The sequence below is a fragment of the Erythrolamprus reginae genome, chromosome 1, assembly GCF_031021105.1.
Source record: "Erythrolamprus reginae isolate rEryReg1 chromosome 1, rEryReg1.hap1, whole genome shotgun sequence".
Lineage (NCBI taxonomy): Eukaryota > Metazoa > Chordata > Lepidosauria > Squamata > Dipsadidae > Erythrolamprus > Erythrolamprus reginae.
In genome coordinates this window covers 158848069-158866941 of record NC_091950.1, presented here as the reverse complement: position 1 = coordinate 158866941, position 18873 = coordinate 158848069, and the positions used below count along the sequence as shown (strand labels likewise).

General features: G+C 38.1%; 1 protein-coding gene across 2 annotated transcripts in view; it reads right to left on the bottom strand.

The window, feature by feature from the left end:
- PDIA5 (protein disulfide isomerase family A member 5) overlaps nucleotides 1-18873 on the bottom strand; it is a 281836-nt gene that overhangs the window by 22345 nt on the left and 240618 nt on the right. For both annotated transcript variants that reach the window (XR_011557046.1, XM_070730287.1), the window contains exon 15: nucleotides 10549-10619. Coding sequence is in view for 1 of the 2 variants with exons in the window: in XM_070730287.1 (XP_070586388.1) it covers nucleotides 10549-10619 (71 nt within the window). In the remaining variant the exon portion in view is untranslated. The remainder of the gene's footprint in view (nucleotides 1-10548; nucleotides 10620-18873) is intronic.

Sequence of the window (18873 nt, the reverse complement as noted above, 5' to 3'; positions counted from 1 at the left end):
GCTTCTCCTAATGGACAATGCTGGAGGCCATGATGACCTGGCACATGAACATGCTGGGGTGCAAGTCGAATTCTTGCCACCAAACACCATATCGCTTATCCAGCCGATCGATCAAGGTGTTATCCGCGCATTTAAGGCACTGTACACGCGCAATTCCCTTGCAAGCCTCGTGGAAGCAATGGACGCTGATGAAAGCTTCACATTGAAGGGCTACTGGCGTCAGTACACGATCGCATCGTGTCTGAAGAACATTCAGAATGCCTTAATGGATATGATGTCACAGACAATGAATGCCTACTGGAATAAATTGTGGCCAGAAGTGGTGCATGATTACAAGGGATTTGCTCCCGAAGAAATTCAACATGCTGCAGTCCAGAAATCTGTGAAGCTGGCACAGGCACTGGGTGGAGAAGGCTTCATTGACATGACACCAGATGAAGTCAATGGTTTGCTTGATGAGCATGGCCTACCGCTGACAGACAAAGATCTGGAGGAGCTGACCAGGTCAGCGAGTGAAGAAGAGGAGGAAGAGGAAGCTGAACAAGCTGAGGAAGAAGAAGATGTTGGCCTAACGCTTGAGCGGCTTGCAGAACTGAACAGAGCTGCTGCACATCTCCAACACATGGTGGAACTTTGGGATCCCAACATGACTCGCTCTATACACTTTAAGGCCTCCCTTGACAACACCTTTGCACCATACAGAGCCATGTTAGCCCAGAAAAAGAAACTGCACCAACAACTGCCCATAACTATGTTTGTCACGAAAACCAAGAGGTCTGTCACACCATCACCTGCAGCGTCCATTGTAGAAATGGTGATAGAAGAAGATCCCGAGTTATCCTAGTTATGCTAACCCCCCCCCCAAATGTAAATAAATATTGTTATCGTTTATTATCAGGATGACTAAGTGTCTTATTCAATGGGTACAGTACAGTACTGTACAGGTACAGGTAGAGGTACAGTAATGGGAAGGGGAAATGGTAATTAAGGGGATGGGAAATGGTAATTTATGGGTTAAAAGTGTTGGGACTGAGTGGCATACAGAAGAATGAATGAATGACTGAGTGAATGAAATTCAAACACAGGTGAGGGCTGGGTTTTTTTATTCTGTCATTATTTAAGTGCTTTCACCATACTGTATGCTTTCAGGAGGGAAGGAGGGAAGGAAGGAAGGAGGGAAGGAAGGAGGGAAGGAGGGAAGGGGGGAGGGAAGGAAGGAGGGAAGGAAGGAGGGAAGGAAGGAAGGAGGGAAGGAAGGAGGGAGGGAAGGAAGGAGGGAAGGAAGGAGGGAGGGAAGGAAGGAAGGAGGGAAGGAAGGAGGGAAGGAAGGAGGGAGGGAAGGAGGGAGGAAGGAGGGAAGGAAGGAGGGAGGGAAGGAAGGAAGGAGGGAAGGAAGGAGGGAAGAAAGGAAGGAAGGAGGGAAGCAAGGAAGGAGGGAAGGAAGGAAGGAGGGAAGGAAGGAAGGAGGGAGGGAAGGAAGGAGGGAAGGAAGGAAGGAGGGAAGGAGGGAGGGAAGGAAGGAGGGAGAGAAGGAAGGAGGGAAGGAAGGAGGGAGGGAAGGAAGGAGGCGTGCATTCTAAAAGCCGAGAAGCCGTTGCCGCCAGCGCTGCTGCAGGAGGACTCGTGCCCCAAGAAAGCTGGTGAGAGGGGCGAATCGGGCGGGCGGGGGGTAGCGGCGATGAGGCCGGAGGCGCTGGGTGGGTGGCCGACATTAAAAGCAATTATTGCCAGCCTTTCGTCGCTCCCCGCCTCCAACTTCAAGCCCTTGCGCGGCCATGGAAAAAGGGCGCGCATGCGCAGATGGTGTTTTTACTTCCGCACCGCTACTTCGCGGAAAATCGATTTTCGTGGGAGGTCTTGGAACGTAACCCCCGCGAAAATTGAGGGATCACTGTACATAAATAAGAACAAGTAAAAAAAAATTTAAACCCAATAAAACAACACACAGTCATCGCTCATACATACTAGTGGCCGGAATGGAAAACCATTGCTCAACGACCCCAGGCCTGCCAACATAAATGTGTTTTAAGCACTTTTCAAAAGGCAAGGAGAGTGGAGGCGGTACAAATCTTTTTTGGGGGGGGGTTGGTTCTAGAAGACCGGGCTGCAACAGAGAAGGCTACCCCTCCGTGGTCCCGCCAGCCGATATTGTTTGGCCGACAGGACCCGGAGAAGGCTGATTCTGTGTGACCTAATTGATTGCTGGGATATTTATTTATTTATTTTATTTATTCGATTTTTATGCCGCCCTTCTCCTTGGACTCAGGGCGGCTTACAACATGCTAGCAATAGCACTTTTTAACATAGCCAGCATATTGCCCCCACAATCCGGGTCCTCATTTTACCCACCTCGGAAGGATGGAAGGCTGAGTCAACCTTGAGCCAGTGATGAGATTTGAACTGCTGACCTTCAGATCTACACTCAGCTGTATGTGATATGTGAGGCAGAAAACAGTCCCGTAAATAATCTGGTCCTAAGCAATGTCTATTAGTTGACTAGATTCTTGGGTAAGGGCATGGAGAATAAATACTCTTAATGGAAACTTAACACGTGATCCTTATTCTTCATGCTTGACATTTGCTTATGTAAAGCATAATCAGTCCTGATTATGCTTTACATAAGCAAATGTTTGTACACATACTAATTTTCTGGACCTGCTTTTAAACACACACTTCAAACGACTAATGCATTTATGACTTCTCCCAACAAAAAAAGAAGAAGAGGATTGCCAGCTAATTAAAACTAGGACATACGTACAACAGGATTTTCACAAATTATCTTTATTATTTAATTACTTGGAGCAGCGTACTACCACTTGGGCAATTCCAAAATTTATAGATCACTTGAGCTAGGTAAATTTTGCATACTCTTCGAATTTCTTCCAGGTGCTGCCAACTACATCTTTAAATATGTTTGTCATACTTCTGAAAGCGCAATGCTTGTTTATTTATGGGGAAATGCTAATCTTCTAACATGGACTTGTATGAGAGGGTGATCATTTTTAATATGTGGTTATCAATCTTAATAAAATGAAATCTGTCTTCCAGAAGACTGATATTTGTGGATAAAAATCACACCCTGACTGACTGGTTGTCAGGGTTCAGGAGGCACAGGATAATGTGGGATGCCCCTAATGATGTACTTGCAAGCATTCTGCTATGGCCCTCTGTATTCCCACTCCATAGTGATCTAGCAGCTGGGTTTTTTTTTTTAAATTGACAGCAAAATAAATTGCTCTACACAAGGCCAAGAAACACCCTTTCACTTGTGCAACTTGAAAAATAACTAAACTCTGCACCTTGAGCACATGTCTTGAGTCTGCCAACCCACCTGTCGCTTGTTATGGAGAATAACTAGTTTTCCTGTCACAGGATGATTTAGGGTGTGAGAGGAAAGGAAGCTGGGGAATCTTCCAATGGCTCCCCTGAAATTGTCCCATATTAGATCTGTAAGGAAAGAACCATCTGCTGGCCTTCTTGTTGCAAAACAATAGAGCTTGGCTATGGGGGGCAGCACAATTTATGGTGACACAAGGATGGAAAGAATGCATACTAATCCAGTCTTGAAGTGCCCGGAGATAAGACTGGCGAACAGCTATCCTGATTTATTTTAAAATGAAATACTGTATCCCAAAGAACGAAGTCTCCAGAAAATTCGACAGCATACTTTAAAAATCCAGATGCATTAAAGGGTTTCTCCTCCTATATATAGCTACACAGCAAATTCTAACTGTGTACAAATTGCTTTATCAAAGTTCTAGAAAGAAAATACAATATGTAATTTAATAGGTACAAAATAATAAAGTTAAAAGTATGTAATTTTTACTGAGTTTATGAAGCATTAATTTGCCCGTTTCTTGGCGCCTATCTGAAAATGGTAGTTAGAAAATTCCTCAACCCAGCAAACACCGAGTAGTAGAGTAAGCATCAGTGACTCCATGGCTCCCTTCTGCCTTTTTTCCTGTATTTGTTATTTACTTATATAAAGTACTTTATAATAAAGACAAACAATAGTGTCAGCTCTGGTATTAACCCACAACATTCCTTTGCAATCCCATTTTTTATAAATGTTTAAAGAAACCTGACATGTCAATTCCTTGCCAGCTTTTGAGATTAAACTTTATCTGATAGTTTATCAGAGTACAGGCAAGTAATACAGGAATTGATTTTTCTGGAAAAGAATTTCAGAAATAATCCAAAACGAAACCCAGATAAATATTGAAAAAGTTAGCTTTGCCGGATGTCAGGAATTAAAAATGGACTAGTTTTTCACCAGTTGTTTGTATAACTTGAGATCTTTTCCAGATATTCAGTTGCATGTTTGTATATTTATTTTAGAAGTTAGAAATATTCAAAAAGGCTTTTTAAAATCTTAACTTTATGACATATATTTTCTCAGATTTTTATTTTTACTAAAACAGCAGTATTTTATTTATTTATCTCATGGTTCAAGGTGACTCTGAATGAGCATTAGTATACTAGCTTATTTTTTTAAAAACATTTTTTCCCAGGAAACAGTTGGATGTTCCTTTTAGTAAAAAGTTGTCTAATGATTTATTGAAAAGATACAGAACGGGTTATTTTCAGGATCTTTAACTATCACATTTGAACTACATGGCATGTAGTTCTCATCACGGCTCCATCTCAGAAATAATACTTAGATAAAAGCAAGAGGCTGTACAGAAAAGGAAGATTAAAGTATGGAAAGACAAAATTGATTAGGTTGTAATTTTCAGTGTTGCCCTGTTTCCCTGACTTGAATAATTTATTTATTTGTGTTCAAACAAACAAACAGCAAATTATTAACTCCATGTTTGGTTTGGTTTGACTAGAATACAAGAAAAAATCATTTTAAATGCTTGTGCTCTTCCCCTTCTTCGCCTTTCCAAGGACTGTTCTTTGAGCACTTATGGTTGTGATAATAAAAGCCTTCTGCGGGAACAATTTGCTTTTTTTTTTTGCTGTTAAAATATGTACTGCCACTCATCAGTATATTGATTCAAGGAAATAAATCTCCACAGCAGCAAATATTGACTTTTGTTATGAAAATGGAAGTGAATAGCTTACTGAACATTGATTTTAGAGAAGAATGAAAAAGGGCAAGTCTTCAATTCCCCCAATGTTTTTCCCCCAGACTGAAATGTTATCTCTCTTAAAAATAACACTACTTTTGGAAAGTGGTGAACTAAAGTTGACAAACCTATTTATGCAGAAAAGGATACTGATTCGAGGCGACTTCAGCTCTGATTCTGAACGTGAATATTACAGAATGCTGGTTCCCTATAAAGGGGCTGTGAAAGATGCTTAGTTTTTATTAACTATTATGTCAATGAAATGCCGGGGTCCCCTATCACCTCAATGAAGTTACACAGTGATTCCCAGGAGATCAGCCTACATTTGGATTCTGGATGTATTCATGGAATAATGTCTGTGATGAAGAGAGAAGGCTGGGAGTGTATCCCCAGAGTATATGGTCCCAATAGGGTCACCCATGATGTGAAGTTCAGCCCAGCAGTCCAGCTAAAGCAAGCTGGTCTCTACACAGGGTGGCCACAATATAAATAAAGTTGCTGAAGGCAGACAATCACTTTAGTTATGATGTCATTACATTCTGTGTGGGAGAAAGAAATGGCAAATCACTCCAAGAAAACTACACAGGGCCGTAGATGAGATAAAGTGAATGACAATATGGTGCTAGAATATGAGCACCTCAGGCTGGATGGTAACTTGTTACTTACTGAAGAACAGCTGAGGATTGTTTGGCGTATTAATGGTTTAGTTTTGTTTCTATTAAATTTAAGTACAGCTAGTGGTGAAATCCATTTTTTTTACTACCAATTCTGTGGGCGTGGCTTGATGGGTGTGGTGTAGCTTGGTGGGCATGGCTTGGTGGAAGTGACAGGGGAAGCAAAACCCACATTCTCTCCCCACTCCTGGGGGAAGGATATTGCAAAATCTCCATTCCAATGGTGGGTTGCTACCGCTATGCCCCGGAGCTCTGTTCCAGTAGCGGCCGCCAGATTGCGTAATTTGCGCGCGGCCACTCTGGTGCCATCTTCGCCGGTCAGCACCATCTTATTTTCTGAATTTTGGGGGCTTTTTTGCTTCCTGAACATGCGCAGAAGCAAAATCTCGTGTGGGGATGCTCATGAGATTTCAGTTGTTTTTTGCTTCCGTGTGCTGAAATTGCAATTTGCGCATGACTGTAAATGCTTGTGTTTACTCGTAACTACATTGAAGAAGAACCCTGCTAATGGTATTGTAAATTCATTTGTTACTATGTTTATAAAGAAATTCATGAATCCAGCTAAATCAGTAATCAGTGTGTGCTTCTGGTTTTGATTTTTGCAACAAACTTTAATACCACCACACTCTGGGGCCAGCCAGAGGTGGTATTTGCTGGTTATCCAAACTACTCAAAATTTCTGCTACCAGTTCTCTGAAATACTCAAAATTTCCACTACTGGTTCTCTAGAATCTTTTAAAACCTGCTGGATTTCAGACCTGGATACAGCCAGAGTTACTCTGGCAGGCATATAGTTACACACATACAAATCATATGCATGTATTTACAGTCTTATGTTCATAACAGTTTATGAGAGAATACATTTGTTAGATGTTTAGATATCACAAGATTGGATGTGATACTGATTATACTACATGAATGTAAATAGCATATATTTTGGTTTCAACATTTAAGAATATGTTTTTATTTATTTGGTGCTAGTTCTCTAATATCCTTATATTTTTACTACTGTATGATAATTAGGTAACTTGTTTCCTCATAATTCTAAATATTAATCACTAACATTACCTTTACACAGACTGAGTACAAACAGTGAAGGACTACCAAAATTTTTACTACCACAGTTTGGAGTGGCTTATGCAGGATGCCCTGCATTTTCTTTCACATTTCAGTACAAATTGGGTGCTCTGGGGTGGAGCTCCATTTTCGCTACCCCACTGTGTTTCACCCCATCGGGGCAGCAACCCACCCCTGCGTACAAAATAGGCAAGTGGACAAAAACTATTCAAAATATACAATTTTAAAGGAATGTCAGAGGGAAAATAGAATCAGCCATAGATATTCTGTCTTGTCAAAGTTTCAAAATTGTTCTCATGATGGCCAACATTAATGGAATCAGTTCAAACCAAATATTTGCATTGGCTGAATGTACTGGAATTATGGTCCTAAAAATATGTACTGCACTTTCTCAAATAGGAAAACTCCTTCTAAAGGCAATGACATAGTTCAAGGATTTTCAATAACTAGCTAGGGAAAGGCATAGCGATATAACTCTGTATCTTAATTCTCCTATCTAGGTTATATAATCTGTTCCTCCACTGTGGTATTATACTGACTGACTTAAGAAGAGGGAAAATTGAGAATCACAATGTTGGAGACAAATATAAGCTTGTAAAAAGCTGTGAGGCACATGCAAATATTTTCCTTTGAAAATTAAAAGCTCGCTGGATTTTTAAAGTCCAATTTGTTTTACATATCTGCTTATCTGTTGTCTACTGAACTGTGCGGCAGCAGCCAGACCTAAAAAAAATTCATATAAATTTGAGAAAAGAATTGTTTAAAAAGAGCTTTACGATAATGCTGGAGTGCATCCACGAGCAGCAGTACAGTCTGTATAGAATATCCATAAAGGTCATTAGCAAATCCAAGAGCACTTCAGCAGAATTGAATTGTATATGATTGAAGAAATAGTATAGAATATCAATCTCCACTACCTTGAAAAGTCAAGCAAAGTAGATAAAAACATAGCTGTTTTTCCTGTATGCCCGGCCTTCAGGAACTACTCTAAACTCAATATCCTCAATTGGAACTTAGGTTCCAGCTCATTAAACTTTATGCTTCTACATTTTAGTTGGCTGGCACATTACTTATTTCTACTATTAGCTGAAATAAGGGCTGCACCCATCAATCACCATCTTGAGGTCTAAAAGGACCCCTTTCAATCTTAGTCAGGTTTTGAATAAATCTGTTAATCAATGGAAGCAATGAAAATTCTGAATTCACCCATCATTTGCGCAAAGTTATTTAATACTATACACACAAAGTTCTCAGTATGAGGGAAATTACCATAGTGGAGAAAGACTCAGGGGCTATCCACAAAGTTGTGGTATTCATGCATGCTGTTGAGTGGGGAGGAGTAATGTGTGGAGTTGCATGTTTTCCTGGGATGGGTTGCCAGATAGAATAAAACCATATTGAGTTTTGAAAAGCAATACGTTTGCTTAGTATTGATAGTATGGCAAAGGAGGAACTGATGCTGAATAATCAAGATCTTAAAACACTCACATATGTGCAAAAGAAAGCAATATGCTTCTTGAAGTGCTTGCAACAGCAAGTGGAATGTATTGCTGTCTCCATGCCTTTCTTAATTCAACTTCTAGCTCTTGTTCAGAATCAGGGTTTGAATCAGGGTCAGACTGTTAAGACTAACTCTCTGCTCAGTGAAGGAATCCTAATTAAAGTATTCTCAATAGTAGGATCCCTAGACCTGATCCAAAGATACACAGTGAAGGCAAATCCACCATCTCTCTGAGTAATTGGTTCCACTATCAAACAACTCTTACTCTTAGGATTTTTAAATCTGCCTTCCTTTAATTTAAATCCATTCTTCTGTGACCTGCACTCCAGCACAACCCAGAATAGTACAATGCTAATTTAAAGCAATCTTGGGAGGAAAGTTTGTGCCAAAATTATATCTTTCACTTTGGTGAAAACTTATAGCACCAGCATCCCCCCAAAATGGTTAACACAAATACATGTACATGTTTGTGCTTATGCATATATATTTATATATCTATGCCAAGATACACCCACCTACTTAACCTAGATCAGGAATTCCATGGTTCACTTTTCTCCAAAATAACTTCCTTCAACATTTTCTCATAGAGCAATATTCCTAGACCTCACCAGTTGAACCCTACAACTAGATCTGTTGTTTTGCAATGATCTTTCTGAACTTTGATTAATGCACCGTGGGACTGTTAAAGATGATTGCACTATCTACAATATGTGTTAGAAGACCTTTCTCAGAAAATGACCTTTGCGATTACATCACAAGCAACTGTGTCCTCTTCGCTGACGATGTAAAACTCTTCAACACCACCGATAACACAACTACTCTCCAAAAAGACCTGAACTCTGTTTCTGAGTGGTCTAACACATGGCAACTACAAATCTCAACTAGCAAATGCTCTGTCCTACACATTGGGAAAAAGAATCTGAACTCCAAATACGAACTGAATAATCAAATTATCACAGATAACCCCCACTCGGTTAAAGACCTTGGTATACTAATAACTAAAGATTTAAGTGCCAAATCCCACTGCAACAACATAGCCAAGAAGGCTTCAAGAGTTGTAAACCTAATCCTATGTAGCTTCTGCTCTGGCAATCTCACACTACTTACCAGAGCTTACAAAACTTTCACCAGACCCATCCTCGAATACAGCTCATCTGTTTGGAACCCATGTCGCATCTCAGACATTAACACCCTTGAAAATGACCAGAGATACTTCACCAGAAGAGCCCTTCACTCCTCCACTCGAAACAGAATACCCTACGAGACTAGACTTTCAATCCTGGGCCTAGAAAGCCTAGGACTAAGATGCCTTAAACAAGATCTAAATATTGCCCACAAGATCATATGCTGCAACGTCCTGCCTGTCTGCGACTACTTCAGCTTCAACCACAACAACACAAGAGCACACAACAGATTTAAACTTAATATTAACAGCTCCAAACTTGACTGTAAAAAATATGACTTCAGTAACCGAGTTGTCGAAGCGTGGAACTCATTACCGGACTCCATAGTGTCATCCCCAAACCCCCAACACTTTACCCTTGGATTATCCACGGTTGACCTATCCAGGCAAGTACAAGTGCACTAGAATGCCTTCCGTCCCCGGTCCTATTGCTCTCCTATATCTCCTATACCTTTCTTCTATTCCTATATCTCTTCTTCTATTCTTTCATTGATATGTTCTATTCCTATAACCTCTCTTCTGTTCTTTCTTAGATATATTTTACTATGAGTATATCCTCTATAACCTTCATCATGTATTTTACTATGTGTATACCCACTAAAACTCTCATTGTGTATTGAACAAAATCAATCAATAAAAATAAAAATCAATAAATAAAATAATTGAGCCCTTCCCACAATTTGAATCTAGCCAAGCAATATTCTCAGTCTAATGACAACTCTCATCTTAAGAAAAACAGTTGGTCTCTTTTAGTAATAGAACCAGTGGTAACACTCACAACAAGCAGCGCTCTGGGATTTCTTACATGTTTATGTTTCTTCTCCTTAAATCCTAGACAAAGCAATTAAACTGTACTTCACCTCAAATTGAGATTGCCTCAAGACAAAATACCCCCTTCTCCACTAACCCCATTTAACTGGAAGAAATCATGAAGAGGAGCAAAAAGGGAAATTATTCACATTTCTGAAAGCAGAGAAAGTAAACAATAGACCAAATAAGATGGAGTTGCTACCATAAAATCCAAAGTGACTGTAGAGTTACCTTACGATCTTCTTTAAAGAGTTCGGCTGCTGTTGTGAAATGTGGAATTGAGTTCTTACAATGTGGACACCCTGTGGGATAAAGAAAGATAGTGATAAGCTGCATGTGAAGTGTTTGACAATAAAAAGCACCATCAGATACTTACAGCAAGTTCAAAAACTAAGAAATAGCACACCTATCTTCCTATTATTGAGTCAGATGTTTTTATTTATTATTATTTTTAATTACATTTCACCACAAGGCGACTGTTCATGCATAATTATCACACTGTTTATATACCATGGTAATATCACTTGTAAAAGCAAACATATAAAAACTCATATCATACAATTCTTAAAATTCAGGCCTGTTTACCCAAAACAAGCCAAATAGTGATCCATTTTACAGGTCACAAAAACTGTGAAAAGATTCTAATTTGACTTCAGTTGTAGCCAACACCTACAGTACATACATACTTGTCCTATCTTGTGTCAGTGCACAACAAAGGAGACTGGAACATGAACACTGTTTTATTTACTTTGCATAGTTGTTCTGAGAATAGTTCTGAGAATTATTTTAAGTAAGAAAGAGGGGAAAATAGCAGGAAGAGAAAGGAAGTAGAAGATAAAGGGGGAAAAAAACTAAGATGGAAATCAGTCAAAACGATAAAGCAACTGGACAGGGGAATCTTGCTCCTAAGTCTATTTAACCTGGATGTTTTTAGTATTTTTATTGCTGTTTTTAGTATATTTCATTGTTATATATTTTTTTCAATTGTAAGCCACCCAGAGTCATTGAATGAGACGGGTGGCTCTAGAAAATGAAGAATGAATGAATGAAAAGAAGAATGAGAAGCTCTGTATGATAAGTTCATCAAACAAGATTCCTACCCTTTGCCCCCAAAATATAATCTTAAAGCTGATTTTCAATACCCCCATTGTCTGCAGTAAGATTTTCTATTTTCATCTTATGAGATTTTATTTCTTTTCAATAACTTCTGAATGGAAAGTAAGTATCTTCAATACCGTAACCTTGTTCTTATAGTCAAGTAAAATTCTGCCTATGCCCTGATATACTGTGAACAAGAAACCTGTACCTGAAGTTGGGGACAATAGGCAAAGAAGAATTCTCTTAACATGATGGACAGAATTCATATTTAGCCAGGGAATAATTAATTCCCTTTCACACAGAAGATTTATGTGAGCAAAACTGAGAGCATATGCAACACAGACAAATTCCTTGTGTGTCCAATCACACTTGGCCAATAAAGAATTCTATTCTATTCTATTCTATTCCAATTCCGTTCCAATTCCATTCCTATTCTATTCAGATGCAAAAAGAACACAGCTGTTTTAGCAACCATGTCAACTGATGTGGGAGAGGCTGGAACCCTAAAATCTATTAGCCAAAATCTAAGGAGATAACATTTTTCCACAGGTGAGTATTTTTTTTACAATTAGTCAACATACAGCAAATTTAGTATTAAGGCACTAGAATGAAGTAAATCAGTGGTTAGCTATTCGTGGTTCCATAAAACAAAAGTTTAAATTAGATTTCAATTAATTCTATTTTCAATTCAATCAACACTTCACATTATTCATTCATACATGCATTTTAAGAACCACTGCAGTGTAGTGTAATGGATAAGATGTAGGATTAGGAGCCGGATTCAAGTTTCGCCTTAGGCCCCAGAAGCTTACCACTGTGGTTGATTTACCTTACAGAGTTGTTAAAAATAAAGAAGAGAAGGCCCAATGCATGCTGCCTGGAGCCCCCGCACAAAAGACAGAACATAAATTTCTCTCTATTGCACATACCTACATTCTCTATCACCCTTTTCCTTTTTAGGATATATTTGTTAACATATTCGTGGAAAATGCATATTAGAAACATAGAAACATAGAAGACTGACGGCAGAAAAAGACCTCATGGTCCATCTAGTCTGCCCTTATACTATTTCCTGTATTTTATCTTACAATGGATATATGTTTATCCCAGGCATGTTTAAATTCAGTTACTGTGGATTTACCAACCACGTCTGCTGGAAGTTTGTTCCAAGGATCTACTACTCTTTCAGTGAAATAATATTTTCTCACGTTGCTTTTGATCTTTCCCCCAACTAATTTCAGATTGTGTCCCCTTGTTCTTGTGTTCACTTTCCTATTAAAAACACTTCCCTCCTGAACCTTATTTAACCCTTTAACATATTTAAATGTTTTGATCATGTCCTCCCTTTTCCTTCTGTCCTCCAGACTATACAGATTGAGTTCATTAAGTCTTTCCTGATACATTTTATGCTTAAGACCTTCCACCATTCTTGTAGCCTGTCTTTGGACCCGTTCAATTTTGTCAATATCTTTTTGTAGGTGAGGTCTCCAGAACTGAACACAGTACATTTACATTTACTATTGCACACTTACTATTATTTGGAGGGCATGTGAGCTTGCAAGAAGGAATCTTATTAATGACCTTAAGAAGTCCCACTGGGCTCCAGAAGCAGGTTTCCTACCATTAACAGCAAACAGTCAGAAAACGTAACTTCCCTAATTGTTTGTAGCATAGTCAGAAATGTGGATAAAAGTACTGTTCAAGAACAGAGTTTTCCCTCCATTCACCCACTGCTTAACTGAATTTCATGATTCAGTCAACAATGTATTCTTGAAGGAAATTAGTGGAAAACTAGTTTTGCAGATCATGCCTAACTGATCCATAAATAAATTTATAATGAAGCCATTGGAGAGATGGAAGAAAATCAATTAGAAGGGAGGAAATTCTAGGAGTATCAGCAGATTAAAAAGCAACTGCACTGCAACACAGAACATAGTCTTTAAACTTTTCTTTCCACTGACTAATTTCCTAAATTACCATCTTTTCTCTTTTGTTATTTTATTTTACTTATCGAAATAAGGCTTTATTATTCTAATTGTTAAATATTTTTTTCTCATTTTTCTACTGCCAAGACCTTAATAAACCCTTTAAATAGTCCTTTTCAACGTTCAGTCTAGTGCTTAAAAGCCCATCCCTCAGATTTCAGGTCTAAACTGCACTAAAGAGATATAAAGCTTTCTAAAATTATTCTTTCAGACTCCATTGTTATATGAACTGGAATCAATGAAAAATTACTTTTTATTATTTCATTAACTGAAGTAGTAGACTTTTAAAGTGGAACTAGAGTAAAACATTAATGAAAAATCATATTATTGTGAACTTGGCTTTGAATTTAGGCACCTAAATCTAATAAATTCAAAAATTAAATGTGGATATCATATTTAGTATTTTATTTGTTTTTTTATTTGTTTATTAGATTTGTATGACGCCCCTCTCCGAAGACTCGGAGCGGCTCACAACAAGAATACAAAATACAAATCCAGTGATTAAAACAGGAAAATAGTTAAAAACCCTTGATTTAAAAACACTCATATAACCCAAACAAACCATACATAAAACGGAGCGGCCGAGGGGAATCATTTTCCCCATGCCTGATGGCAAAGGTGGGTTTTTAGGAGTTTACGAAAGGCAAGGAGGGCGGGGGCAGTCTCCGGGGGGAGTTGATTCCAGAGGGTTGGGGCCGCCAGAGAAGGCTCTTCCCCTCTTCCTACCAGATGGCAATTGTTTCGTCGACGGGACCCAGAGAAGATCAACTCTGTGGGACCGAATCGGTCGCTGGGATTCGTGCGGCAGAAGGCGGTCCCTAAGGTATTCTGGTCCGATGCCATGAAGGGCTTTATAGGTCATAACCAACACTTTGAATTGTGACCGTAAACTGATCGGCAACCAATGCAGACTGCAGAGTGTTGATGTGACATGGGCATACCTAGAGAAGCCCATGATTGCTCTCGCAGCTGCATTCTGCACTATCTGAACTTTCCACTTAATATTTAACATTTTATTTATTTCATTCTGCACTTCCTTCCAAAATTTCTGAACTTCGACACACTCCCAGAACATATGCATAAAGATTCCTTTCTTTTGGCAACCATGCCAACAATTACCTTTCCCTTTCCTCTGGAAGTGTGAAAGTTGTGCTGGTGTATAGTACCATTTATGTAAAATTTTCCTTCTCATCTCTCTAACTCTTGTATTCTTAATTTTATGTATATTTTCTAATATTTCTTTCATTTCTCTTTCATCGATCTGAACTTTCCGAACAGTCTTCAAAGGTAGCCCCATGTAGAGAGTGTTACAGTAGTCGAACCTCGAGGTGATTCATATCATACTGTTCTTTTAAGATTTGTGTTACAGTTCACTTTTCAAATTGTACTCTTTGCTTACTAGCTATTGATATGTACCTTTCATTTATAGACTGTCTCTATCATCAGGAATCGAGAGAGAAGGGTTACACACCTACCCAAACTACTCAACTGATTAGCAAGAAACCAAATAAAGGAAAATGGATTGATGCAATTCTCCTTTTCCCCCATGGTTTTAACTTATGAGTGGAAGAAAAACTATTGGATGAAAAAACAATTAGAAAGACTTAATGGAACATCCTAATAGTACCTCTGAGCCACAGATGAACCAAATTGTATATTGCCTGGAATATATATACCTACCAATTGGTTAATTTATATATTGCTCGGGAAATGGACAAAACGCAAGTGATAAAAGCACAAGTTCCAAAGTCTTTTAAAGAAAACATGTCTTTTGGTTTTGTTCAGATGCTCAGCTCTTTCTGAATCTTTATGGCCCAATAAACATCATCTCACCAAGACCGTCTGTCAGTAATGGCTTCTTTGAGTTCTTGCAAGCTGATGCTCATAGCACCAGTGATTGATTCTAGACATCTGGTTGGTTGCCTTTGATCATTTCAATCATTGTAATCTTGCCTTCGTATTATGGGCCACAATATCTAAGCTTTAATTTCAGCAACTTTCATGGACAATTGTCTCATGTACAGAATATGTGAGAAACCTTTCTGATGACAAGCTGCCATCTATATTATATTATTTCTGTAAACCTTTCTTATCTTACAGATGTAAGAAACAAGGGTAGATCTTTTGAAATGGAACCTTATTTAACTGCAGTAAGAACAGAGCCAGTGTGTACCTCTATCATGATTCTACCTTCAACTTTCAGAAGAAAGAAAAATTGGCTGGAATTGAAAAATTGCATCCATCTCCCACCCTCCCTCTCTGTCAAACACAAATACACCTGCTATCAGTTTTTTTGTGGCCTTTCAACTTAACACATTGATTCAACAGCAACAGTATTAACTCTTTAGAGCATATATTTAATCCAGAAATTTTCTTGGCTGCATAGCTAGAGGTATAACAAGCAGGAAGAGGGAGATTATGATCCCGCTATATAGAATGCTGGTGAGACCACATTTGGAATACTGTGTTCGGTTCTGGGGACCTCACCTACAAAAAGATATTGACAAAATTGAACGGGTCCAAAGACGGGCTACAAGAATGGTGGAAGGTCTTAAGCATAAAACGTATCAGGAAAGACTTAATGAACTCAATCTGTATAGTCTGGAGGACAGAAGGAAGAGGGGGGACATGATCGAAACATTTAAATATGTTAAAGGGTTAAATAAGGTCCAGGAGGGAAGTGTTTTTAATAGGAAAGTGAACACAAGAACAAGGGGACACAATCTGAAGTTAGTTGAGGGAAAGATCAAAAGCAACCTGAGAAAATATTATTTCACTGAAAGAGTAGTAGATCCTTGGAACAAACTTCCAGCAGACGTGGTTGGTAAATCCACAGTAACTGAATTTAAACATGCCTGGGATAAACATATATCCATCCTAAGATAAAATACAGAAAATAGTATAAGGGCAGACTAGATGGACCATGAGGTCTTTTTCTGCCGTCAGAGTTCTATGTTTCTTCAATGTTTTAGGTGAAAAACAAACAGTTAATTATTCAAGAACTCCTAGCCACAATTTTAAAAGCTGGTGAGCATTAATTGAACTTCGGATACCCTTCCAAACAAGAAGATGTGAGTCCTGTACTGAATTCTCAAGGAGCAAGAAAATAACTAAAAAGAATCACATCATTGGACTAGCTGAACTTCATCTATTGCAATTACCAAGTGCATCAAATGGGAAGAAACACAATTTAATCATTTGCTTTTTAAAAAGTTTAAGCAAGCTTAGAATCCATTGCAGATGTGATTGCCATTCCTTCAATAGCAGCTTTCATTTTCACAAGCCGTCATCCAATATCAAATTTTAAACAATGCTTTTACTTTTCCTCCTCCAAAAAGAAAAAAAAACCCCTTCAAAGTAATATTCTTAAATTTCTTTATCAATTTGATGTGTAGACCATTTCAATATTTTTAAGAGCACAAGATCTGAATCGAGCGCTCAAAGAAAATTAGCTTCAGAGTGTTTGCTGCTGTTTATGAAGGCTGATTTCTGATCTGTGACAAAATCTTCATGCAAGCAAATTATTCATACAAAGTACTTAAACATGTACAAACATTGAGCAATGCAATGCATGCAAATTCAATTCTTACATAATTAGGCACACCATTTTAATTCTATGGTTGCAGGAAATTCCAGTGACTTTACAGCTATGTAAAATATAAACAACATATACATACACAGAGGGAACCGTATATGCAACATTTCAGGACGAATGGCTGTATTCAATATTAAATATAAGTGACTCTTATCCCTGGAGATAAAAACTCCCATCCAGAATGAGAGACTGGATGTTATGAAGATTAGTTTCAGTTCTCCATGTGAAATGCACTATTACTATATTTTTATGGGTGATTTGCAAAGAAAAATTGAATTTCATATAGCTAGGAGATAATCCTTTTTGAACCAATGAGACTTATACTTGCAGGTTTAATCACAGTCTAAACAACGAATTTAAGAAATAAAATCTGAATGAGGGACTGTTGAGGATCTAGGCACAGCAAATATATTAAAGTTAGAAATACTGGAATTAAAAGGAGACAAGTAAGCCTTTTAAATCCAAGTTTCATTTTTGAACGGAAAACAGATGGGAAGAAACCCCCCCCCCCATCCATTCCCTATCTGATGTGACTTCAAGTCTGATTTTTTGTAGTCTTTTCTTGGATCTTGGTTAAACCTATGGTTCTAGAGCTTTAATCTTTTAGGTACAGCTGTCTAAGATGTGACCTATACTTTTATAGCCCCTCCCATTGTTTAGCTCACAGATCTTTTGGTTGTGTTTGAAAAGATAGGATGTGTTTTTTAACATTTATTTTATGTATTTATATCCTGCCTTTATTGGAATATCATCTTGGAGGGTTGAGAGGGTAGCCTGTCACATAGCATCTAATTTCTGAGAATTTTTTGATAGAACATTCAGGATCTGATATTAAGACCATATTTACCAAAACCAAAACAGAACAAAACAAATCTAACCTTAGGGATTATAATGCATGCAACATTTGGTGCAATGAAAACATGTTTTTCTCATATCAATTTTTCCTTTATTGCTGACAAATAAACAAAATATGAAACTTGTAATTCTGCTTCTCTATCTACCACTTCTTAATAAGTGTAAGACTAATAGTTGAACTATCCACTTTGATAATGCTATACTATTTCCCTTCCATGTTTGATAGGCACTATATCTCCTTCCCCCCCAACTTTTACATTTTAAAATCAATATGGAGTCCTTGTGCTTATTAATCTATAGTAAATTGTATTTATCATGGGGGGAGGGTTTACAATTATGTAAAATAAATGTATAAAGCTCTTGGAACTCCAATTATTTTCCAAATTCATCATTCCCCAATGTTTAATAAGGGCTACCAATTTCATGTAATTTTTGAATTGGAGTAAAAGATTTGGGTTAATAAATAATAAATCCTCAATTTCTGCAGTTGTGCAATATATTTATTGTTGAAGGTACTGGCCAATTGAAATCCAGCATTATCTAGTAATTTATAATATCAGTCTGATTATTTGAATAAGGAAGGTTGTAGTTTACTGTATATGTGTGAGGCTTGTATGTGCGAGGCTTGTTATGTGCGAGGCTTGTATGTGGATGAACAATAGGCATATTTTATTCACAATATCTTAGGCTATTCTGCTGTCCAAGCTACTCGCTTTCTATTATAAAAAAACAGTAATTCATAAAGATGCAATTTTCTAAATCCCATCTAAGTCATGAACTTCCTTTCCACAAATCCCTTTCGTGCTGTTTGCTATGGAAGAGAAGCTATTAGATTGTCATCTACTGTGAAAGAAACAAACATGGTACAGCAATTGCCAAGATCTTCTTACTTTGTTTAGAAACAAGACGCTTTTACAGGAGCTATCAAAACCTGAAGCATGCTTGTTCTAAGTGCTCCCGGAGCTCAGAAAGGGCACAGTGGGAACTACATTAACAGTTCTACCATACACTTGCTATTTGAAA